Raw genomic sequence first — 25,409 nt, forward strand, 5'->3', positions numbered from 1 at the left:
CTTTTAAACATGTAGTATACTTTTATGCCTTCATCATGTTGGCGAAATAAAGGTATTCTGACTGACTGAGTACAGGACGAATTGGGGAGCAGCAGTTGTGTTACAAACATAGGCCCTTCTTCCTAGGTGGGAGTGCTGTGAGTACTTCATACCTACAGGTATGACAATCATCCCTCTGTGGGAAACCTACATAGCCTGGTAGCATTCTTCAAGCCAGTAATTCACTTTCACACAGCACGAAAAAAGCTGTGTTCCTTTAGTCCAACAATTTAAAATGAAAAGGAAACTGCACAAGTGTGCGTGTTTAACTAAGATATTAGCAGACACAAGCACTATGAAGGAGTAGCAAGAAGTGGTGTACAGTGTTAGGATTTCGTCGCGGAACAGGCTGGGGAGGTGACACACGTGCAACTCTGCCCGGATTGGGGGCAGATCACAAAAGACCCAAAGGATTGAAGACTGGGGGCTACCGGCCCTTGGTGGCTGGCTCACACACGGAGGGTCAAGAACAGACCTTTCCAGGTCATGGCCAGTAGAGGGGGCACAGTATCTCATGGTCACTATAAAATGGCCACAGACAAGATGGTACCTGGAAACATATAGATAAAATATATAATAATTGTGCAATTTATTAAGTTATGTGGTTAAATGTAGCCTGAAAATATTGAGACAGAGGAGAAGAATGTTAAAGGCAGATTGCAGGCTGAAGGGGTTGTTGATGGAAGGCGAAACCTAAAAAGTGGACCACAGATTTTATTCCAAACTAGAAGGAATCTTGAAAACCTATGACCTATGACCTGAACAATGGTAAGAATAGGAGAAGTAAAAGCCCCAGGAAGAAAGGCCCACAAGGGGGTGGCAGTCCCCCCACAAGGATTCAATCGAGCGGCCGCGCTGGATCGAAGAGGAGCTGGATCTTACTGCTTCGCACACTGTTTCCAGAAGGCTTAAATAATGACGCAGATCTATACGACCCATTAGTGGTACCATCAAAGCAACTTTGAAAGAGCTGCTCAAATGGGCTCTGTTTAACTGCACACAGGGAGTGAAATACCATCTCACAGAGGTTAAAGAGACGGTTTGTAGACGAACAGTGTAGGCTTTATTTAAGCAGAACTGATTACAAGAGAACCTTTATTATTGCCAACACCAGACAATGGACCAGCATTACGCAAAATCTTTACTCTTTTCTTTCAAGACTTTAGCTGGCGGGCAACTGCAAAGATGGAGAGAGGGGATCTCAGGGCGAGTGGGACCTTGTGCCCTACGGCAGTAGGCAGAATCATGTGCCCTGTGCACTCGTGTGGTACTTATAGTACCATGACATGTATCACGTGTGCACCCGAATCGGGGCTATCTAAAAGGTGAGAGACAAGACAGTTAGAACATTTTTGAAGTCAGCGGGTTTGATTTTATTCCAGGAAATAGAAGAACTAGAAAAAATAAGATGAATAGTATGACCGGTTTGATGCGTAGGGGCGAAGACAACTTTGGAGAGATTGAGATGTCATTTTGTCCAACGCAGTGAACACGTATATTAAAGTCCCCAAGGGCAATAAAATATGGAAACTGCAATGTAAGACTGGCCAGCGCCTCCTCAAGAGACTTAATAAAATCACCAGAGTGGCCGGAGGACGATAAATCGATACAATGCAGTGCAGCAATAGCTATGTCCCAAGGCACTTAACAAAGAGGCAGGTGACAGTGGCAGGGCTTTAAGTGGGCCAGGTCTCACCGGTGCTAAGCACTGGCAGTTTTTTAAAGGAGGCCTCGAAACGGGTCCGTATCGGGCTCTGTTTTGTGCCCTGGCACAGATGGTCAGTTTTTTTCTGGAGTGCAGTGACAACAGGCACATCGATGTGAGCTGTTCACACTTCGCACTAGTGGAGAAGATACGGCATGACGTCTCGACAGGTGAGCGTAGTAGGGAAAGGGAAATTCTTCAAAGAGAGTCATTTTCTCTCTGGATTTCCTTTCTTTTTGGAACTCAGGAGCAGCAATATTGTCGTGGTGTTACCAGGGCTATCAGAATTACTATAGTGCGTATTCAGGAGCGGAGATGTAGTCTTCATCGAAGTGAAGAGTCCTCAGCCTCTCCACAAAATACTGGAGGGCTGTACCCATCATCCTGTCTGTTAGGATGTAGTTCCATGGCCTGGAGGCACAGACGGAAGGACAGAGGTCATCAAATGTCTGACATACAGTGTACCATCAAACATCCATTGTAAGCACTTCTCAATCATCAGGTAGTGTGTATTGAAAGGGCGATTAGATACCGGGCTGAGAGAAGAGCAGGGCTGGCACCAGGACATGCCCGATACAGCAGTGTTTGTGCGGCACTTAAGAACTAGTAAACGGATTACTCAGTGCCCATCAGGTACTGCGCCCTCAAAGCTCTATTAAAGGCGGTGGATAGAGGTGCAGATAGCATACTGGAAAGTGCTTTTATACTGTGTGTGAGTGCCGTGACACTATGGGCTGGAATGTAGACCCACCTTTCCAGAAGAAACCCAGAAGCCTGGCAAGTGATGCCAAGATATTGTCCAGGAATGCCCAGTTTCTGTACCGTAGGGAAGCTGTATCGGGGGCTCATTCATACATGCTGTGCCCAGAGGGCGCGTCCAGATATTGTGCCAAGAAATTCAGATACCAAGTGGAGCCCACAGGCAGAGAGACAAAAGATAATGAAAAAGTATTTCAACCTACCTGTGATGGCCTCGCCAGGTGACCATCTGACCTTGAAATCCCATTATAGGGCCATTTTAGGTACACCTAGACATACATAGCACATTGTCAATAAGTGTCTGCCCCTACCACCCGGCTCCCTACCTGCAACCCGCACGTGTGGGCATCTTTGGTGGCATGGACAACGGGCAGCGAGAGGACACCACAACGGTACCCAGACCCCCCTGGATCTCTGAGGCTGGACGGGATAGTTCAGGGACCTTAAGTCTGTATAACGGGGCATCAAAGATCAGACCGCATGGTACCACACTTTTAAGGAATGCGGTCTTTGTGTTGCATCTCTCCTGCCAACGGGCATTTCGCCACCTGCACTGCCCTTTGAAAATAACCACAGCAGATTGATGTGAAAAAAAGCAGGCCAGCAGTTTACGAAGAGGGATTGGGTGAACTGGGGGAGAAGGGGGTAGGCACGTAAATAAAATAAAAAAAACAACAGGGGGTAATCACTGTGGGCAAACATCTGCAGCTAGAGAGAGTTGGTGTTTGCCCTGCATTGAAATATCTGCAAATTCACGCGTGGAACATCTTCCTTCTCCGGCATCACCCCTTGGCCAGGTCCCTTCACACATAGGGGGGGGGGGGTCTCCTCAACCCACACACTAATCTATTGTGTGCCGCAAACCTTCCTTGCTGTCAAACATTGGACGGCGACCACCAGACTGTGCCAGAGTCTCAAGCTTTCCATGAAATCCCTTTCATACTCGATTATTCTGAACTTTGGGTATGGTGCATCCTTCTCCGGGAACAACATTGGGGACCTTCAGAAAGCCCTGTAAAGGGTCCCTCTGCGTCGGCTTCCTTCCCATGCATCAGACGTCAAGGTTTCAGATGCAAGGTACTATCAGATGGAAATATATCAACACTCCTGGTATCTGCCTTGAGAGAGGGCTCTGCCCCAGCCCATGTTCAAGGCCCCCTCTCTGACCGCAAGGTTGGCACCCAGGAGTGTACCCCCCCCCCCTCACACACCCCAGGACCAGTGAGCCCCTGACACATCAATCCACCAATAAGCGCCTCACCTGGTACTCCCGTAGAGTTGGAGCTGGTCGAGTTGTCCGTGGTGCAGAGGTCAGCAAAGTATTTCTCTTGCTTGAGTACGAAGACCAGCGATGCCCATCCGAAGACCACTCCGGCAAAGCCCATGCACTCCACCAGGCCCGTGAAAAAGGTGGCCAGGCGCTTGGCCAGGCCGGCGACCAGCACCATCGCTGCCTCAAACTACCAGGGTCTTATGGCGGGGAATTAATGTCCACGCGTCCTACAGAGAGAGAGAGAGAGAGAGAGAGAAGGGACAATGGCGGCATTCAATGATGGGCAAGCAATTGGAACGCACGCGCTTTTATTGAAATCAGATGCGGTATAAAAAGAAAGCAATGTAAACCTTAGAGGTCTTGGGGGATCTGAAGTAAGGGTTATATTTGTAGCTCAACGGTGTCCCAAGGGAAATATGAATAACAGTGTCCAATATACTGAAATCAAAACAATGTATTAAAATACAGTAATCCAGAAATAAATAAGGTACTGGAGTGATTACTCAGTAGGATGAATAAAAACATGAAATGAAATAAGAACAAAAACTGCTCAGGCATAGGCGTGAGATGCAATATTTGTATCACAGTAATATTAGCAAGGACACAACAATAAACACAGAATAAATCAATGGAAATTGGGTCTCTATATATGTTGTCGACCACGTTTCGGCCCTTTAAAATGATAGGATCATCATCAGGACCAGCTCAATGTAAGTCAGTGGTGTAACAAAGGCCCCCACAGCCCCCGTGGTGCGGGGAGACCCAGAGGTCCAGGGGCACCCTCCGCACAGTACCCTGGTGTGACAGCTTCTGACTGAGTCCAAGGTGCTCGATATAGTTTGCAGGTGGGCCAATTCAAGTTTTGTTATGCGAGTGATGTAAGGCGGAGTAGTTGCCACTCAAACCTCTAACAAAATTAATGGCTGCCCCAGTGAAAGTTGAAGACTTCTGTTCTACATACGACGCAACAGGCTCCGTCAAGCATCCTGATAGGGGCCTCAAATCACGTGACGTGCCTCAGGTGTACAGTGAAGGTCTTTGCTCTTGGCTTCTCACCGGTCAATGAGGTGTAAGCCTCCAACATCCAGGCCTGCATCATCCCTGCCGGCCACTCTGAGGAGCATCTTGAAGCCCCCGGAGGTCACACGGTCACGTGGTCTCTAGAGCTCGCAGGGACCCTCTGTATAGGTATTTGTGGACTCTCAATCCTGGTTTCTGTCCCCAGTCCTGACGATATCACGAGTGCCGGCCCAACTCCCGAGCTCTTGATGGGACTAGGAGGTGGATGATGATGAGTAAGTCCCTCCAAAAGGTGCCGATGGGGGTGGGGGGGTCCCCAAGCACCTGTCACAGCCTACATGGAATTCTCTGGAGTTGAGGGTCCCAAGTCCCCAGCTGGGGGCTGCATGGCCACCCCAAGGAACTTTCAGAGTTAAAAGTGTGCTTCCCATGCACAGATGCGGCCTCTGCCCTCGAGGCCTCGTCTGACCCCGGCCCAGCCCTGGCACTGGAGGCCCCGGAGGCCAAAACAGGAAGATCCAGAGAGGGACAAACCTTTAATCAGAGCCTCCTCTCCTGCGGCCCGCGGCCAATCCTCCCCCCCCCCCACCCCCCCCCCCCGCAGGAAGAGGGCGCGGGGCCCGCGGCAAGGAAGGAGACGAGGCTCAACTGAGCTCTACCCGGATTTATAAACCCCCAGTGGCGCTGGGGCTGCTGGGAAAGTGTTTTGCAGACTGTCTGTCCTTGCAGGCAAGAGGGAAACATTCAGAAGCACCGAGTAATGTAGCGACTACAAGAATTAAAGAGGGGGCAATAATATACTTCACCATGAGCTGATCAAATGTAAAGTGAATGAGTGTCTCCCATGTTTGGGTCCGAGAGGCAGCGCGTGCACCTCTCGGCCTCGGACACGACTCTTAATGCTTTACACACTTGTCTGGAGCACAAAATAAACAGCAACATTCAGAGTTCTTTAAATCTCCAATCTTAAATTGTATATTCAAAAACGTTTTATTAGCATACAAAAGCTGCAAAACATGTATATAATGTAAACAATACACATTTCAAACTACTAGAAGATGACGTCTCAGTAAGATGTGTGCGCAGCCAGCCAGAGCAGTGTAGGAGCAGCCAACGTGTTTCGCCTTCTCTAGACAAGCCTTCCTCAGGGCTTCGGAGGCATGAACAGAGCTAAACAGTTCAGGGGTTCCCAGAAGGGACGAACAGGACGTAAGGTCCATGTTCTTACCAACCGAGTAGCTGGTAGCTTATAACTAGCATCGCCCAAAAGATGAAGTCACAATGTATTCACAGGGTAGAAGGTGAGTGGAACTTATCCAAATCCAAAAACTGTATCACCAGATGAACCCCAGAAAAGGGAAAGATATAACAAATCGATGACTATAGTTTAAAGAGATGCTTCTATTCCACCGCTTTGCCTACCTCATTGTTACATCGACCGAAAATTTCTCTTTTTGTCTCACAGTTTCATTTTTTATGTGTCATGTATATGTATTTATGTTTGTAAAATGTTAATTGCTTATAATAAGTATATCAAATGAAATGAAAAATTAACTAAAATATTTATATAAAAAGGAATATACAAAAATAAAAATAAAAACAGTTCTTTGTATCTAAATATACAGTTTTAATTCATTTATTAATTATAAACAGTCGCTTCAATACTGAATAACTTAATGGGCAGTTAATTAATTGTTTGCTAGAGAGAGTTTTTTTTTCTCTCTCCTTTTCCTAATTTATAGTTTAAAGAGAGCAATAAAAAATGAGACAGGTGACTGAGTGTTAGTTGCGCTGGAAAGAAACACAAGTAAGAATCAATATCTTATTCAGCTCAAAGGATAAGGAACGCCGAACATTTCATTTTGGGAGCGGTGTTGCTTCGTACTCGAAGGACGCTGGTTACGCTAGAAGCCGTGACGGAACACATTTAACAAACACGACGAATTTTTGGCATTTATGGATACCGGGATTTTGGAGACCTTCTTCATACACTTATGATTACTCGAGATATTTTGACAACCCGGAATACCTGTAAAAGTAACTGCCTTGGTGGCTGCCGAGGATTTCAAGAAGGCCCACCTCGTTTCCTTTATATATTGAATGAATGAATGAATGAATGAATGAATGAATGAATGAAAAGCAATTTTTATCGCGCAACTAAGCCCGGTGGGCGTCAAGGCGCATAACCAAACAATACCAGCTGTCAGATGTACTCCTGTTACGGGTAGGCCTTGACAAAACACCAGGTCTTAAGCGCTTTTTTAAAAGAGGATAGAGAAGGTTGTATCTTAATCTCCTGGGGCAGCGAGTTTCATAGTTTGGGAGCAACAATGGAAAAGCTCTATTTCCCCAGCGTACCCTCTTGGCACGTGGGACAACCAACAAATTCATCTCTGAGGATCTCAAATATCTACAAGGCTGGTAACGGGTCAATAAAGCACCAAGGGGATCAGAAAGACCATCTGCCAAAGCTCGATAGGCAAGACATAGGATCTTAAACGAGATCCTGAGATGAATAGGGAGCCAATGAAGACTCTTTCTAGCCATCGTAGCAGATGAGGCATTGGGGAGTGCCAAAACAAAGCGAGCAGTCGCATTTTGAACGACCTGCAATCGCTGAATGAGCCCCTTGTTGGAATCTGAATAAAGAGCATTACAATAGTCCAACCTTGAACTCACCAATGCCTCTGCCACCTGCTTACGTGCTGAGGGAGAGAGATAGTGAAGAATCCTCTTAAGAATCTTTAACGCCCCCCAGCAGGTGGCAACCGTGCGGTTGACCTGCAGAGTCATGGACAAGGAGGAGTCAAAAATTACGCCAAGATTTCTTGCAGACTGGGAGGGAGATGGACAGGTTCCCAACGAAGCCGGCCACCACTCACTGGACCAGATATCCTGGTCTTTGCCAAAGACCAGGATCTCGGTTTTGTCGCCATTCAACCTCAGGGAATTCTGAAGCATCCAGTCAGAGACTGTCTGCATACAGATCCTGAAGTTGGTGGCAGATGTTGAAACTGAGTGGGCCAGTGACACCATGATTTGAGTGTCATCGGCGTATGACACCAATTCCATCCCCTGAGATTTTACTAGCCTTGCAAGGGGGGGCGACATAAATGTTAAATAGGGTCGGACTGAGAGCCGACCCTTGTGGCACCCCACACTGCAAGGACATAGCAGGGGAGAGGAACTCACCAAGCTTGACTCTCTGCTCCCTGTGCTGTAAAAAGGAGTGCAGGAGGTTCAGAGCCATGCCGGAGATCCCTGCCTCCCTCAACCGAGATGTAAGCGTCGAGGGAGACAGGGTGTCAAACGCCGCGGTGAGGTCCAGTAACAATAAACTGGTTTGGCCAGCGTCCACCTTCATACGAATGTTATTTGCCACCATAGTCAAAGCTGTCTCAGTACTATGTGCCTTTCGGAACCCATGCTGGGAGCTGTCAAGATACCCAGATGAGTCCAAAAAGGTAGTAAGATGGCAATTGAGGTGGGACTCAAGAATCTTAGCAGGAGCGGGTAACAGTGAAATAGGTCTAAAATTTTTCAACTGTTCCGGATCCAGCGTGGCCTTCTTAGCCTAGCTATAGCCCTGAAGAAGTCGTTTGGTTACCTGACGAAGACGAAACACGTGTTGGCGGCTAGTGTGTGTTCTCTTGATGAAGACTGAAAAGTAAATCAAGACGATATAAAGACAAATCGGCTTATGGAATTTAATTGATGAACTGTGATATTTGCTCTTAGCTCAGGATATACCCCTTGTTATAGTTTAAAGAGAGCTGTGGCGAGCAGAGGAAGGATTACAACAAACATCTCACTGAGACATCTACTGGTACTTTGCAATGCATATTCTTTATGTTACATAAATGTTTTATACTTTTTGTATGCTAATAAAACTTTTTCAATATACAACTAAAGATTGGAGAGTTAAAGAAGTTTGAAATGTGCTGTTCATTGTATAATGACACCTCTCTGCAGTACAGGTGCTGTCTGCCTCAGCACACTTTCTGATAAACGGACCACACGTTCTGGGGGGAAGGGGGTGGGCATTGCTGGTTGTACGGTCCCGCTGCTGCATCTCTGGAATAGTCAAGGGTAAATCTTGCTTGGTTTTAATTGTAATTAAGGGTTACATAAAGGTAAAGGATAATTATTACATTTTATTGTGTAAAACAAAATTAAGGGTTATGGTTAGTTCAGAGGATAAGTTCGGAATGCGTATTTAAAAAATACTTTAACATAATTAAATTACAGTTAGTATAAGTGTTATACCTGGCACTATTTGCGTGGGTCTCCCTTCCATTTTTCGCTTCTGTCTCCTCTGTGTTTGCTGGTATTAGATGCTCTGGGCGCCGTGTCACTGCCATTCAGTGCCACAACGTGAATGCTCCCTATTGTAAATTGACTGTATGAATTGGTATAATCCTAATTGACCCAAGGAACATGAATGGAAAGTCGAATTTAGTATGCCCGAGCTCCGAACATTAAAGTGCATCTTTTAGTGACGATTATTTTTATATTCTGTGTTTGAAAATACCACTTCTGGGAAGTAGGTATTTTCTTGCCTAAGCCTCCCGTGTGCTCTGCTGTTATGTGTATTGGCTGTCTGGTTTTGGAAGGTCAGGGCAGGGCAGGCTGAGATCGACCTGGATTAAATGGAGAGATCTGCAGTTGGAGTAAGGGGAAGGGTGACCTTTTGATCTGAACAGGGCTGTGCCTGGCAAGGTGAATGATGGCTCCACCTCCCACCGTGTGCGTCTGATGGCAGACCCCCTCTCCCTGAGAGGCAGGATACAGCATTGTAAATAAAGTGTTCCAAGACGACACCAAAATGGTTCTGGCTGGGTTCAGTGATTTGTGACTTTTTGAGAACAAACACTTTTGGGGTATAAAGATCTGTGCTGAAACCCTTACATGGTGTGTTACTCCTGGATGTCAAGACAAACCTCTGTCTGTGTAACGAGAGGGAAAGGACTTTGAAACTTTCATCCATCTTGCTGCAGCAACTACCCAAGGGCCTGATTTGAGCTTGCCTCCTGCTGAAGTCTCAGGGACATTAGACTTCACCCATCAGCCTTGCGGATTCCGATTGAGGGGGATTATGCTCGCAGGTGAGGCCTCTGTTGAGAATTCCAGAGCCTCTGGTTCTACTGCGGGGAACGCGGGCTGAAAGTCATCGCACCGCTATTGTGGGCCGCCGCAGCGGAGGAGCTGTTGCGGCTGAGTGCCCGCATTTGCTGTCCTATGAGAATCATCGCTATTGTGGGCCGCCGCAGCGGAGGAGCTGTTGCCGCTGAGTGCCCGCATTTGCTGTCCTATGAGAATCATCGCAATCGCTATTGAGGGCCACCTTTAATCCCCGTCCCAGGATTATCGTGAGTGCACACCGCGGACTGCTACAGCTGGGAGCTGTGGCCGGTGCAAGTCCGCCTGTCATCACCACGGCTTCCTTGTGGGGCTGCGTGCCGGGCCCCTTTAAATCTCAGTTACATTGTGCACCACCGTGTCGCATGGAACCCCGGCCTCGAACTAAGTTCATTCTACATGCTTTTTGAGTGCCTCTATTGCTTTTGAAGTGAATCTGTAATTAAGTGCATTGTGGCTCCTTGAGCACTTTTAAGTCTTGTGTTCAATCAAATTCAAAAGAGACTTATTTCGGTTTGATTCAACCATAAAAGTACACAAGCCATAAAATACAATTGTTTTAAAAAAAGGCATGATCATCATTGGTAAAGTGCAAATGCAGTGATATAATACCCTGTATACATTAATTCATTGGTGGTCTGGTACATTAATACAGTAACATTCATTGATCCAGGCCATTTCGCAGTCTAAGACACAATTTTAAAAATTCAGTCACATGAAGAATACTGTTAGTATGCAATAATTGTAAGTATAACAAGGCTGGTCGGATCGGTTTAAAATTAAGTTTCTTTAAAAGGACAATCAGGTAGCGTTTTCGCGGGTATTCATAAAAACCACATAAAAACATAAAATGCAGCATATCCTGTGGAGACTTTCCGTCGCAGCCACAGGGTGCTGGGGTTTTACTAAAAGAGTCTTTCTTTGATCTGATTAGCAGATGATGGAACAGATTGAGCCTAAACCTTGTTAACAGGAACTTCTCGTGAGTGCTCAATGTGCCAAGTAGGTAGGGCTCCATTGTTAAACAAGTTTTAACCATAACATATTTTCTTACACTTGTTTTCTGTAACTCTACCCCTTCCCTCTGGGATTTCCTGTCCAAAAGGAAAGGTCGTTTAATTAGCTCAACATCCCCCTTAACAATTCTGTTTGGGTATCAAATAAGTCTGGGCAGCCCAACCCAGAAAAGCATGATTTCAAATATTTAAACCAGGGAGTGCCCATTGCATTATCTTGAGACAGAAAATCATTTACAATCAGGTGTGTCAACGGGATATCTTGATTCAGCCACAGTTTTAACCAGCAGGTCAGCGGGCGCAAGGAGAAGATATCGCTCAGATATTCCGCCCCCAACTCCTCGTGAACTGCAAAGTTAGACTTGCTGGCCGGGACACACAGGAGGCGCTTCATAAAGCCATTTTCTGAGATCTGGAGTTGTTCGCCAGGCACATGTCCCCCATAATTCACTGCCATAGGCTGCAGTTGCCACTGATTTTGCATCGTAAAGTTTCATCATAGCAAGGGTGGGGGTTTTCCCCAGTTTTGACGCAAAGTTAAAAATAGAGGCATTGACCCTGGTCACATCACATCTCTTTTTGGCCAGTTGGGGTCCCCAAGTTAATTTAGAGTCAAAAAGAACACCTAAATAAGAAAATGTATTTGACAATGGAATCACTACATTGTCTGGTTTAAATCTGTAATTCCTTTTTGGGCGATTACCCACTTGCATGATAAATGATTTGGAGTTATTGACCAGTAGGTCTCTGTCTGTCATAAACAATTTAAAAGTGTTAAGCAAGGCTTGGAGACCTAACTCAGTTCTAGAGATTAAAACCGCATCATCTGCGTATAATAGTACAGGGATACTCCGCCTGCCGACTCTGGGACAGTCAGCCTTCACATCCTGCAGAACACTGTCTAATTCATTTATATAAAAATTAAAAAGAAAGGGGGCCAAGATACAGCCTTGGCGGACTCCCTTGTCTATGGTAAAATTATCAGTTGTGCACAGATCTTGGGAATACATTACATTGGCACTAGTGCTACTATGTAGATCCACCATGAAATTAACAATCCCACTGTCCACACCCTTAACCCTCATGGACTGCCAGAGCTTTCCTCTGTTCACACAGTCAAAAGCAGAGGATAGGTCCATGAAGCCAAGATGAACCGTACCTTTTTGGGCAATGGTGTATTTATTGAGGATTAGGAAAAGATTAATGCACTGCGTTATAGTCAATCTACCACTACAAAAACCATACTGAGAGATGGACATGATGTTATTGTCCAATACCCATTCTGAAAGTCTCTGTAGTATAATTCTCCCCACTATTTTAACCATGGAATCAATTAAAGAGATGGGCCTGTAGCAGAGTGGACTGTCCCTGTCCCCCTTCTTGAACACCGGGACAATGGTAGAGACCCCCCCAAGACGGTGGACAGCCAACTATGGCAGCCGTATTAATAACCGCCTCAAGAATCGGTGCCCAAAAGTTCGGGTCAGATTTATATAGGTCAGGGGGAATCCCATCAGGTCCGGGTGCTTTCCCAGCTGTAAGCCCCTCTATCCCAACAACAACCTCGCCTCTGTCAAACCGTATGGAGCCTCCCCCATTGTCGGGGAGGGGATTCATAGTGTTATTCATTGTACAGCAATATAATTGCTTGAAGTGAGCTTCCCACTCCTCCTTTGTTATAACGCTCTCCAGCCCATCTCCTGGGTCCTGGACCAAAAAAGGTTTCTTAACTACCGCCCAGAATCTAGAGCTATTGTTTAGTGTATGGGGGTCCAGAATCTCATTCCAGGCTTCATTTCTTAAAAAGTCTTTGCGGGTGGCAGTGATTAATTTATACTCTTTACGACACCCTTGGACTGTCTCCTTAATTCTAGGTCTGGCTGCCAAGGCAATTCTTAAATAGCGCGGGCGGCTTTGGAACAGTCCTGATTGAACCACCTGGGTCCCCCTCTCCTGCTCTTCTTGGCTGGTGCTGACAACAGATTGGAAACTTTATCTGATAGACATTGGAAGGCGGTTAGGACCTTGATTGGATCAGAGCCCTCAGCAGTACAGCTCTTAATTTCATCGCTACAGGTGTCTGCAATGTTTTTATACATTAGATCAGGGGTACACATGGACCATTTGAGGCGGCGCCTCCCGTCCGTCGCGCGTACCGTACCCATACAGAGATTACAACTTTCTTTGGCCACCCAGGGTCCCCTGAGATGGACAGTGAGCGGATTGTGATCACTGAATTCACTGTTTTCGTTAACAAAGGAATCCACAAAAGCCTGCATAGGCAAAGTGAGCAGTACATAATCAATAAACGTTCCCTTCCCATGGCCCTTAAAAGTCGGAATTACAAAACGTTTTTTTGGATCCTACAGAGCCATTGTCAGGGTTAGATCGTGGTCATTTAACAGATCATTACAAAGTTCTCCCTCCGCTGTGTGTTCCAGGTGCAGACCCTCATACCGATCAGAATGCATTTCCAATACATTTTTCATCAGAGGGTCTCCACAGGGGTGAACGTTAAAATCACCCATGATCATTAAATTATGTAAACATTCCTTCATTGAAATACTGATCAAGTCATTTAAAACTTTAAGTTGACTTGGAGCTGTGCATGAATTTGCGAAATTATAAAAGTTAACCAGACCAGCTAAACAGTTTTCTCCGACTAAGACTAGGCCTAGAATGCCAGAGTTACCTGTTACAACTCTGCGTATAGTACAAGACAAGGCTACAGAAATAAATGTGGCCATACCCCCCTTTGGTCTGCCCCTACTGGCTGCTGTTGCAGGTACATAAAAGGCCTTATACCCTTCAATAAAAAGATCGCACTCCACTAACCAAGTCTCTTGTAGACAGATGATCTGGAACTGTTTAATATACTCGATCCAGTTACAATCTGACATCTTGGTGACCAGACCCGCGATGTTCCAACAAATAACATTATTTTTGTATGTTTTGGGTTGGGATACCTCTATGTGACCCACCGCAGATATGCATACATTACTCTGGCCCCCAGACCCTCACGTCAATCACACGCCTCCAAGCCCTCGTGTTCAATCTATATACAGATAACTATTTTTCTATAACTGCTTGTGGTGTCCGTTTGTAGCGTCTTCCCTGCATTATTGGGTATGGTCATAAGTGCTTCACACACCGCCTCTGAGAAAAGCCGGTCTGCTCGTGCTACATTACCACAGGGTTGAGCAGGGGTTATCAAAGGCTGAAGCCCCCTTACTCTGACTTAGGAAGAATGATCCTTATTGGACCTCGGCGCCAGCCACTGCCAACTAGATACCCATTTCTAACAATAGGATATGAGTTGAAATAAATTATTTTAATGAAATTTCACAGTAAATAACTTATGGTTAGGGTTAGCGTTAAAGTATAATACCTTACATTTAAATATAATTACGCAATATTACCAGTTAGTAACAGGCTTAAATTGAGGCCAATAACTTCTTTGAAATTCAAAATTCATATGAAACTGGGTTTAGTTTTAATGTCAAGGGTAGGATAAGGACAATTAAATATTTAAAATAAATGTAATTAAAACAAAGAGTGTTAGGGTTAATATCAGAGTCAAATCAAAACAGCTTTATTTGGTGCAACAAATCTCACCATAAAAGCATACTATGAAAACATTCCTAAATTTACATTGTTAATCCGAATATTTAAAAAGTCAAATACAGAAAAAGAATTACTTAAAATACATTTGTGAAATATTTCATCAAAAATTCTGTGTGATAATCATTAATCAATCTTGGCGTTTTTAAAGGGACTAAGGATTTGCAAGCTAATCAAGGGTTAATACATTCAGTCACGGGAGATGAGGTGCTGGTGCAAGGGGTACATAGTGGGACCTGGAATACAAAGTGAGCATTTTTGGCTCTGAATCAGTAGTAAAAACAAAGCAGTATTTAAGAATAATATAGTTTTCATATAGCAATTCATCAAGATGTGAATAATCTTTTCGTTTCCTGACTGCAAGCTGTAAGAAACGGATAACAGTACTTATAATTTTCACATTTTCTAAGCTACATACGAAATTGAAAGCATATTTATAATTAAAAAGCATGTTTGATAAAAATAGGGGTTTTAAAACTGATTTCCGGATATCCTTATAAAAACTACAAAAGCGGATAAAGTGCATCGTAGATTGCATGGATTTTCCATCACAAGGACATCTCGGTCGTTTCTGACACCATTTTTCCACTCCAGGAAAAGCAACTAAATAATGTAACATACTCATCCTTAGCCTAGTGAGATAAAATCTCTGTTGTACGCTTTTCACCAGTATCGAGTACGACTGTGTGTCCCTCTCAAAAGGTCGTTCACAATAGGACATGACAGTGTGTTTTTGACTGACAGACCGGCCTATTTCATTTTCCTTTAGTTTTAAATCGTTATGCTTAAATTCCTGTTTACTAATGGATGGAGTTGATAATTCTTTGTGGATTATGCAGTTTGTGGTCCCATAGGGGACTGCCAGTAATCTTTTTCAGAATGTATTTTCTTGGGTCTGTAGGGAGGTGATCTTAGACCTGCCCCAGATAGCAGCTCCATAACAGACCCCTGAAATACATTTACTCCGATAGAGTGTTAAGATTTCGCGGATAGGTTTATTTCCTATCTTCTCCGAAAATCTAAAAATGCTCTCTATTGATCTTAAAAATCTCATATTACATACATCGATATCAGAGTCAGATCAAGTCATTAAATGAAGTAACATATAATACAAACAACCCATATGGTTATAATTATAGCGAGGAAACAATTGTCACAAAAACAAACAATTAAAAAAATTGTCGAGGTAGCAGTTCATGTAGGTTTAGGCGGCACGCAATAAGATGAAGAAAGTGTTTTATATTTATGTTAAATATTCAGACAACAATTTCAAAACTGTGATTTGTGCTTCCCCCAACAACACTGAACACCTACTCAAGCTTTTGATTCTAAAATTGCTAAAGTGTGTTAATCTCTCATCAACTTCCCAGAAGGGCCCTCCCTTTCCCCGTCTCATTGAGCCGCCTTCGCACGGTCGGGAAAATTTGAGGTTCTGAACTTTGGCAACCACACCCATAAGTGTCCAAATATCGCATGGAGTCGTGCTTTGCACCACAACTGCGTAACACGATGAATGCCCATCAACGGTCTTTCATCCAGGGCCTTCAATGGCAGAAGTCACAAGTCTTGGGGACCAGGCCTTCAGATACAAAGTCCAGAGCGGATCTCTGAATGGTCCACTTGCTCAGTGACGTGTGGTGCCCATCACGGCCTTTCGTCCAGGGCCTTCAATGGCAGAAGTCACAAGCTTTGGAAGAGGTGACCAGACTCCACGGTAACAACGCCAGGACCCAGCGCCAGGCATTGGTCACCGTCCGTGACGTAATGGAGGTCAAAGGTGCTGCACCCTGCAGAATCAAGGACCGCCCTACTGGCCAACCAGAGCCTTCCTTCAGTGTCCTCAGTCCTCCACCGTCCACCCGGGCTCCTCACACACGCACCTCCAGGAGGCAGACTGCTCTTGTGGGGTCCGATTCACAGAACTAACTTAAGACAAAATCCTAAACTTACTACTTTTGGTATTCACAGAAGGCACTTAGTAGTAGTATAGTTAGGATTTTATCTTAAGTTGTCCTAAGTCTGTCCTAAGTCTGTCCTAAGTCTGTCCTAAGTCTGTCCTAAGTCTGTCCTAAGTCTGTCCTAATTAAGTCAAACTTAAGTCAAACTAACTTTACTACTACTAAATGCCTTCTGTGAATACCAAAAGTAGTACGTTTAGAATTGTGTCTTAAGTTAGTTCTGTGAATCGGGCCCTCAGTCCTTATCACGCCATATCAAGCACCAAAGAAGGGTCGGGGACGGGGTTAAACCTCAAGTTTGCACGAGGCAATGTATCTCTTATCGGCACCCAAATACAGGATCAATAAACGGCAATGGAAGGAAACTAATGCCCACATGCATCAAAGTCAATTGCATTCGCAAATGGTGCAAATCGCAATTTTCGACCGTTTGCGAATGCAATTGACTAATTTGGAATGCATCGCGCAATTTTAGGAATCGCAACCATGTTGCGATTTCTAAAATTGCGATTGCATTTAAGAAATCGCAATTTCAGATATCTTAAATGCAATGCATGATCATTTTTTAATTGCGAATTCGCAATTTGGAAGTGGTAAGTTAGCATGAAGTTGAACTTCATGCTAATTTACCTAAAACTTTCAAATATGCACAAATTGCATTTTTTAAAGTTTTAATTTATACACACACATGCCCTTGGGGCATGTGTGTGTGTAAATTGCATTTAAAGTTACATTTCAGGGGTGCAGGGAGGGGTTCTTTGGACCCCCCCCTGCACCCTTGAAATTGCATTCACATTTTGCGAATCAAAATTTGAAATTCGCAAAATGTGAATGCCTTCGCATTCATTCCTATGGGCCTTTTCGCCCATAGGAATCAATTGGAAGGGTTTTCCTTAATTGTGAATCGCAAATTGTGAATCGCAATTAAGGAAAAATACCGAATCGCAAAAATAAATGCGATTTGTTCATGCATTGCAGTTTGAGATTTCTAAATTGCGATTCCTTACTTTTCGCAATTTAGGAATCGCAAACGGGTGCAATGATGCATGTGGCCGTAAATCCCCAGGAGTAAGTTTGAAAGGAAAATAATAAAGGTTCATTAAAATAAGTCATGGTGCCATACAGGAGGCAAAAAGAATTCTAATAAAAATGCATTAGAATCAGTGGGAGAAGTTACCGACATGAAGAAAAAGCAAAAACAGTCCAAAGCATAAGACAAGGGGTTTTACCCTCTAAAGTTGGAGGCTCAGAAGGCAATCGATAGTTCACCCCCCAAAATGCATCACTTTATAGTAATTTTCACAACCGAAGTCCCAGGAGATCGCACAGTCAGCACAGGGTGGGCAAATGTAGCAAAGCATTGGCTGCTATCATTTGCTGTTTTAAATATTTTTAAATAACTTGTTAGGTTGTAATTGTATTTGCACTAATTCGTTTTGCGCTGTTCGCTGTTCGCGCTAGAACGCTGTCGCTCTCCTCTTGTGCTTGGGGCTTTTTAGTTAGAACTTACCCGCATATTAATCGTTTGGCACCCACACTTGTTGGGACAGAGGGATAGCTTGGGGGCTCATCAGGAACTCGCCGCTTTTGGCCGCCATATTGGGTTGGGCTTTAGGAGATCAACACCATCTCTAGGCGCCATCTTTTGTGAGGGGCCAGTGGCTTGCCCTCACAGGACTCTCGCGACACTCCGGTATATAAGATGGCCACCTCCCTAGCGCGCAGCGTTGGGGCGCAGCGGGCGCGCCGGAGGTGCGCCAGAGGTAAGCCCGTTTGCGCCCGTTCGCGCAACAGGCGCGCCTAGGGCCTGCCACTCTGCTCATTCAATTAGCCCACGCATAGTATATTCCAGGGCAGATCTTTTGCAGTTTAGGCCTCAGCAGGCTGCTCCTTTGGACAAGCCGGAGCAGCTCTCATGTGGATTACTTAACGTCCGGTCCCTTTGTAAGCACCACATGGAGATTGTCTTTCTCATCGAGTCCTGAGGACTTGATGTGCTTTTCATTACGGAAACATGGACTCGGGCGGACAGTGAGGTAGAACTGGGCCTGGCGTGCCCTCAGGGCTATAAAATCAGGCATACTCCTCGCCTGAAGATCAGAGGTGGCGGCATAGGTTTTATCTTCCGTGAAACCCTAGCACTTTCGCAGTTACAGATCAAGGAGGTGCCGGGCTTTGAGCTTATAGGCTTCTCCTTTAAAGGGCAGGAGAAAATACTACATTCAGGGGTGCTCTGTTATAGACCACCGGGTAATGTCCCATCTACTCTGCCGGAATTTATTGACTTCATTTATGATCTCTCCAATTCTTATAACAGACTGCTTATACTGGGAGACTTTAATCTGTGGCCAAACGGGCCTCTGGACTCTGCCCATCATGATCTTTGCCAGGCCTGTAGCAATATTCAGCTGCAACAGTTGGTTCTCTCTGCTACCCACCAGAAAGGTCATGCTCTGGACTTGGTTGTTGCTGATGCCCAGCATGTAGTGGTGAATGACATCATGTCCCAATGCTGGACGGATCATGCGCTTGTTTCCTTCCATCTTTATTTACCTGCGGTCCCTCCGAGCGACACAGGGCTGAGTCATACCAAAATAGGCAGACCTTGGTCAAGAATCCTAAAATCGCTAGTCCTGCCCACTCTCCTCTCTGAAGGCTTCACACTAGGAAGCGGTGTCGATGAAAGCTATGCCAGTCTATGCCGGCAGATATCCAACTCCCTGGATAAGGTGGCCCCACTGCGCAGATCAAGGGATAGACAGAACCGCGCCATGCCTTGGTATACCCCCGACCTCTTGCAGCTGAAGCTGAGATGCAGCGGGCAGAGAGGGCGTGGAGGAGGCACTATTTAGATGCAGCGAAAGACACTTTTAGATTAGCATTACAGGAATACAAAGCACAGATCAAGTGTGCTAAAGCAGTCTACCTGGTGGATATGTTAAACCAGGCGACTAACAAGTCCCAGACCTTGTTAAAGATTGTGAATGATCTTTCCCACCCAGCTGGCGCCATGAATAATGTTCCAGTCTCACAGGCCTTATGTGATTCTCTGGCAGCCGCCTTTGAGGATAAGATCGTCATGATTCTGAGCGGACTTGCTGGGGGGGTTTCGCCCCTGTCGGCCCCTTTGGACAACTTATCTAGTCAGGCTCCCCCAGGAGGTCTCCCATGCTGCTCTCAGTTGGGAGCTCCGGAAGAACCTTCCAGTCGACCCCTGCCGAGTTACTCGTCCCTCGGCTTGGGAGCTCCGGAAGAGTCCTCCAGTCGACCCCAGCTGAGTCACTCTTTTCTCGGTCTGGGTGCTCCGGACGAATCTTCCAGTCGACCCCTGCCGAGTTACTCGTCCCTCGGCTTGGGAGCTCCGGAAGAGTCCTCCAGTCGACCCCAGCTGAGTCGCTCTTCGCTCGGTTTGGGTGCCCCGGACGAATCTTCCAGTCGACCCCAGCTGAGTTGTCCGCCTCTCGGCGTGGGAGCTCCGGAAGAGTCTTCCAGTCGACCCCAGCTGAGTTGTCCGCCTCTCAGCTTGGGAGCTCCGGAGGAACCCTCCAGTCATCCCCAGCTGAATTATTCTCCTCTCATCTTGGCAGCTTCGGGAGTACCATCCAACTGTCCCCAGCTGAGTTGCCCTTCCTCTAGTCTGGAGACTTTGGAGAAATCTCCCAGTCGACCCCGGCGGAACCGTTCTCCCCTTAGTCTGGAAGCTCCGGGTGAACTTTCCAATCGACCTCAGCTGAGTCGCTTCTCTCTTCCCCCTTTCGAGGAGTTTTGTAAACTGGCACAGACTGTATCATCAGCCGCTGGATCCTCTTCCGCATAAATTCTGGAAATTATTCCAGGAAGAACTCTTCCACCCTCTGTATTCCATCTGCCATCAGTCGCTTGTCACTGCGACAGTTCCGGAGAGTTGGGAGTTGGCGGTGGTCTCCCCCCTCGTGAAAAAACCTACACTTGACCCCACCTGTCTGTCAAATTACAGGCCTATCTCCTTGCTCCCTTTTCCGGTTAAGATCTTGGAGAAGTTGGTTACCCGTTCTCTATCCAGTTTCCTAGAGGATACCACCTGGCTGGATGTGGCTCAGTTTGGATTACGGCCAGCGCATGGGACGGAGTCTGCGCTGGTGGCCGTGTTAGACAATCTTCGTTCGCGGGTCGACACAGGTCGGGCAGCCTTTTTAGTGCTGCTCAACATGTCGGCCGCGTTCGACACGGTCAGCCACTCCACCCTCATTAAGAGACTGGAGGAGATCGGGGTTACGGGGCTGGCCAGGGACTGGTTAGTCTCATACCTTCACAACAGACAGCAGGTGGTGGCTTTGCCGCCTTTTAAGTCGGATGTGCGGAAAGTTGGGCAGGGGGTACTGCAGGGCTCGGCCATCAGCCCCATACTATTCAATCTGTACCTCCGCCCTCTGATCCAATTGATAAAATCTTTCGGTATTTCGGTGTTTAATTACGCCGACGATACCCAATTGGTTTTCTTTTTGGAGGGCAAAGACGCCGTCTCTTTAGAGACATTTCACCGCTGTATGACTGTCACAACGAACTGGCTGCGCTCCAAATCTGGGGGTCATGTTTGGCCCCAACCTTCAACTAGACCTTTTCGTTAATAAAACCGTAGCCACTTGCATGATGCTGCTTCGGATGTTGCGGAAAGTCCTACCACTGCTCCCAGTGCAGGCCAGGCCAGAGGTAGTGCGGGGCCTGATCCTAAGCAGATTGGATTACTGCAACGCACTGCTCCTGAAGGCGCCTAGAACGCTGGTGGGCAAGCTGCAGCGGGTCCAAAATATGGCAGCTAAGCTGGCACTTTCTCGACCGCTGGCTGCCTCTTCCACCATTGCACTACAGGATTTACACTGGTTGCCTGTTCATCAGCGGATCCTTTTTAAAGCATCCTGCCTGGTTTTTAGAGCTGTACATGGACAAGGCCCAGTCTTGCTGCAGAACCTATTCTCTTGGTACTCCACATCTCGGAGCCTACGCTCCTCCTCTGCTTGTCTGGTGACGGACCCCAGAGTTCAGAGGATAAGGATGGGAGGGCGGTCGTTTAGCTATGCGGCCGCCAGACTCTGGAATTCTCTCCCGCTCTTGCTAAGGAGTCAATGTGAATTCCCAGCATTCAAAAAAGGGCTGAAAACCCATTTGTTTCCAAGAGTAACTCGAGCTCTGCATCGGTGGTTCGGTTTGCTGAGTCAAAGCGCCAGGATACCCTCTGGGGGACAGTACAGCACTATATAAGTATGCAAATACATACATACATACAATATAGAATTATCTAACGTCACCTGATGCCAGCATCAGCACCAGGCCCTGAGTGGAATATTACTGTGCCCTATTGTAACTCACGCCCTCGGATGTGACCCTGCAAACAGCTACGAAACAACAGACGTCAGAAGTGAGCGACGACTGGCAGGAAACGCCTCGATGTTGCAAGGACAGCCTCTCACAACACGGAGCAGGCATGGACACCTTGTAATCACGTGCAGTGAACAGAGAAAGGAAAATACACACAATATAACAAAACGTGTATAGGGTACGTTTACACAAGGGCATCTTGGCGCTGAATAACAGAGGTTTATTGTTACCCAACTTAATGCTACTCATTTTGTCGACCTCAGAAGGGTGAAAGGCTGAGTGGACCCGCCGGGATTTGAACCTGTGGCCAGGAGGTCGAACACAGGCCCCTGCAGTGTTCAGACTGTACCACCGCTCCCTACCGGAGCACCGCTCCTTACCCAACAGGCGACAAGGCGCTTGTTATAGGTCTAGTTTTTGAATAGGGCAGTCAGCTCCTATTGGTTGCCAGGCGCGCGGACAGCTGTTAGTGTCTAGCGTGTATATCACTGACGTCAGGGTGAGATTGGAGAACACACCGTGACTCTGCGCAGTCACTGCTCATCGCACAAGCTCTTTCACTACATGAATAAAGTTTCTTAAATTCATTCCTTTCTTCTGGAATTTCTTCACATTCATTTCACTACAGCTGAAAACTAAATAACCCCCCCCCTCTCCCCCAGACCAACCCCCCCCCCCCCCTCAGGTCTCACCTCCCTTCCCCCCACCGCCCTGCCCTTGTTTTGCGTCCCTGGCACGCACCGTGCATTCCAAGGGTCTCATACAGAATGCAGCCATTTCCGGTGGGGGCGTGGCCGGAGTCTCCAAATGATCTTTAAATCCCATCCATCTGCTTGTCTTTACCCCCTCAGTGCCCCCTCCCAGGGTGAGCTGGGCGGGGTCATGTGACTCCCCGCTGCCCCCTTAGAAAAGGGACTTTTAAGCCTCATCAACCTGCTTCAGAGGATATTCTCAGGATATTGGGGCGAGGGGGGGGGGCGGTCTGAAACCCCCCTCACTTACTAACTTCAATGCACATCTCTCAGATGCCTGGGGCGGGGGTCCTGTGAACCCCTCCCTTATTAAAAACATATTTAAAACCCCATTAACCTGCTCGCCAGCGCCTGCCTCTGTGCATTTTTCTCACGATGCTTTGGGGGAGGGAAGGTCCTGTGCGCCCCCCCCCCCGCCGCCCTTCACGAACCTCAATGCACTTCTCCCAGATGTCTGTCTGTCCTGTGACCCCCGTCCCTCATTAAAGACATATTTAAAACCCATCAACCTGCTCCATACTGCCTGCCTTGGTGCATTTTTCTAACGATGCTTTGGAGGGGGGGGGAGAGGGGGCAGTGGTCCTGTGCGCCCCCCCCCCCTTACTAACCTCAATGCACTTCTCTCACGTCTGTCTGTCCTGTGAACCCCTCTCTAATTAAAGACATATTTAAAACCCATTAAAATGCTCGACAGAGTCTGCCTCGGTGCTAGGGTGACCAACTGGTATGGGTGCAAATTCAGAACTGTGAGTGTAAAAATTCAGGACACAAGGTCAAAAATCAGGAAAAAACTTCGGGACAAACGGAAAGTTTTACAGACATATCAGAGGAGGTCGCGCAATAGTATATAAGTAAGTAAATACACAACCACTTAATTACACGCCAGAATAAGTTCATTAGGTTGAGACAATTGTGCACTTCACGGTTTTTCGGTATGTGCGCAGCTTGGAGCAACTGTGCGGGTCTTTTTGGGGTATTTCATATGATAATAATCTATTTATACGGACACTGCACTGCGTTAGCCAGTCTGAGATTTTGTTTACATCTCATGGTCCCGAGCCAGCATGTTTGGTGAGAGGAGAGGCCGGGAGGACCTGCTCGGATAGACTTCACCTGCATCTCATATCTGAGTCCCACTGTGAGATGTACAGCGGCGCGCATAGGATGCCGCTAGTCGGGACCTGCGCGGCTGGACCAGGGGCAGTCCTACCAGTGACCAGCTGTATGTGTCAGGTCGCATCAGGTGTTCCATGTCTGTTCAGCTGGTGATGACTGGTTCGGGGGCAGGTACAGTGCTGAGTGATGGGTAAGACCCATAGCGGAGGGGTCTTGTACGCGGATAAGAGCATTAAAGCAGGAAAAGGGAGTAATTACAAGACTGCATGAGCTATAATTAGCTGCGCACTGCCGAGTGTTGTGGTATTGTGGGTCAGAACGGTTGTGTAAGATAAGAGTTGCCATTATTATATAATGCCCTGGCGAGCCCTATGCAAAAAGAACAGATGATGGACAGAATGCTGAATTAATCAAACATTCACCCCCAGTCACAGATCTCGGTTAGTTCCATCTCTTTTTTGCACACCACACTATTCCAGTTTAGCCCCAACCATATGCAAATCAGTAGTGACGCGGTGCCTCATGGGTACAGTCCAGCCTGAAATGCCAGGCCTAGGTCTTCCCAGCACCAGTAAAAGCATCCGGGGACCAGTTTCGGGGTAACACCCCCTCATCAGCCACCCTAGCTCGCATCTGGTGGCGTAAGGAGCACAGGACCCACGTCTGGGCATACCCTTCCCACTCAGGGCAACAAGTGCAAAAAGAACACATGAGGGACGGAATACTGAATTAATCAAACATTCACCCCCAGTCACAGATCTGGGTTAAATCCATAATTTGTTTTGCACACCACGCCATTCCAATTTAGACCCAGCCATATGCAAATCAGTGTTGACCCTGTGCCTCATGGGAACAGTCCAGCCCGAACTGCCAGGCCAGGTCAGGTCTTTCCTGGACCAGAAACAAGCATCCTGGGACCGGTTTCGGGGCTAGCCATATATCAACCCTCCTTATTTTAGCTGGATATTGGAAATAGTACACTGCGTGGGCCGTTTCATTTCTGTGAGCTGTAAACCAGAGAGTCTCATTGATGGACAGAAGTGTGCTACAGACTAGGAACTGTACACGCCGGTGAGGCATTATTGTAGGACAGAAGGGGGCGCTGTCTTTTACACACACAACATTTTCTATTGAAATGTTAGCAGCATGCAGTGTTACTGATGCATCTATATAGCGCACAATGACGCGTGGAAATGTGGTTTCAGCAAATATGCATCATTCGAACATCACCAAGCGAAGCGTCTTCATTGTTGTGGTCCTATTAAATCTCTGTTTCCAGCACACTTCTGAATTACAAACAAGCGGTCCATTTGTAGTTTCCTAAATGCTGATCTGTTTTGAAACACCTGCACAGTTCATTTGCAGATATTTAAAAGTTACTGAGCGTTAGAAACAAACTGACAGCTCACAGCCTTTGTTTTCGCAACCCCAAGAAAATATGGGAAAGCAAGAGGCATTCTACAAGACATTTGTCATTCTATATTCAATTGTATTAGCTTCTAAAGCACAGTAAAAGATGACCTTTCAGTGCACCAGGACACGACAATCTCTGTTGGGGCTCTTCAATCATTCCCTCCCTATCACCCTCCAGCAGCGCCTCTCATCTCTCCATAGCGCCTCTCATCTCTCCATAGCGCCTCTCTCGCATGCATTTCA

The 25,409-nt window shown here is 46.5% G+C and overlaps 1 protein-coding gene across 11 annotated transcripts in view; it reads right to left on the bottom strand.

Moving 5' to 3' along the window:
• SLC43A3 (solute carrier family 43 member 3) overlaps positions 1-25,409 on the bottom strand; it is a 468,756-nt gene that overhangs the window by 180,065 nt on the left and 263,282 nt on the right. For all 11 annotated transcript variants that reach the window (XM_086953361.1, XM_086953355.1, XM_086953354.1 and 8 more), the window contains one exon: positions 3,765-4,003. In XM_086953361.1, coding sequence (XP_086809487.1) covers positions 3,765-3,951 — 187 coding nt within the window. In that variant the 5' untranslated portion in view covers positions 3,952-4,003. The remainder of the gene's footprint in view (positions 1-3,764; positions 4,004-25,409) is intronic.

This window comes from Lissotriton vulgaris, chromosome 1_2 (assembly GCF_964263255.1).
Source record: "Lissotriton vulgaris chromosome 1_2, aLisVul1.2, whole genome shotgun sequence".
In the NCBI taxonomy this organism is placed as follows: Eukaryota; Metazoa; Chordata; class Amphibia; order Caudata; family Salamandridae; genus Lissotriton; species Lissotriton vulgaris.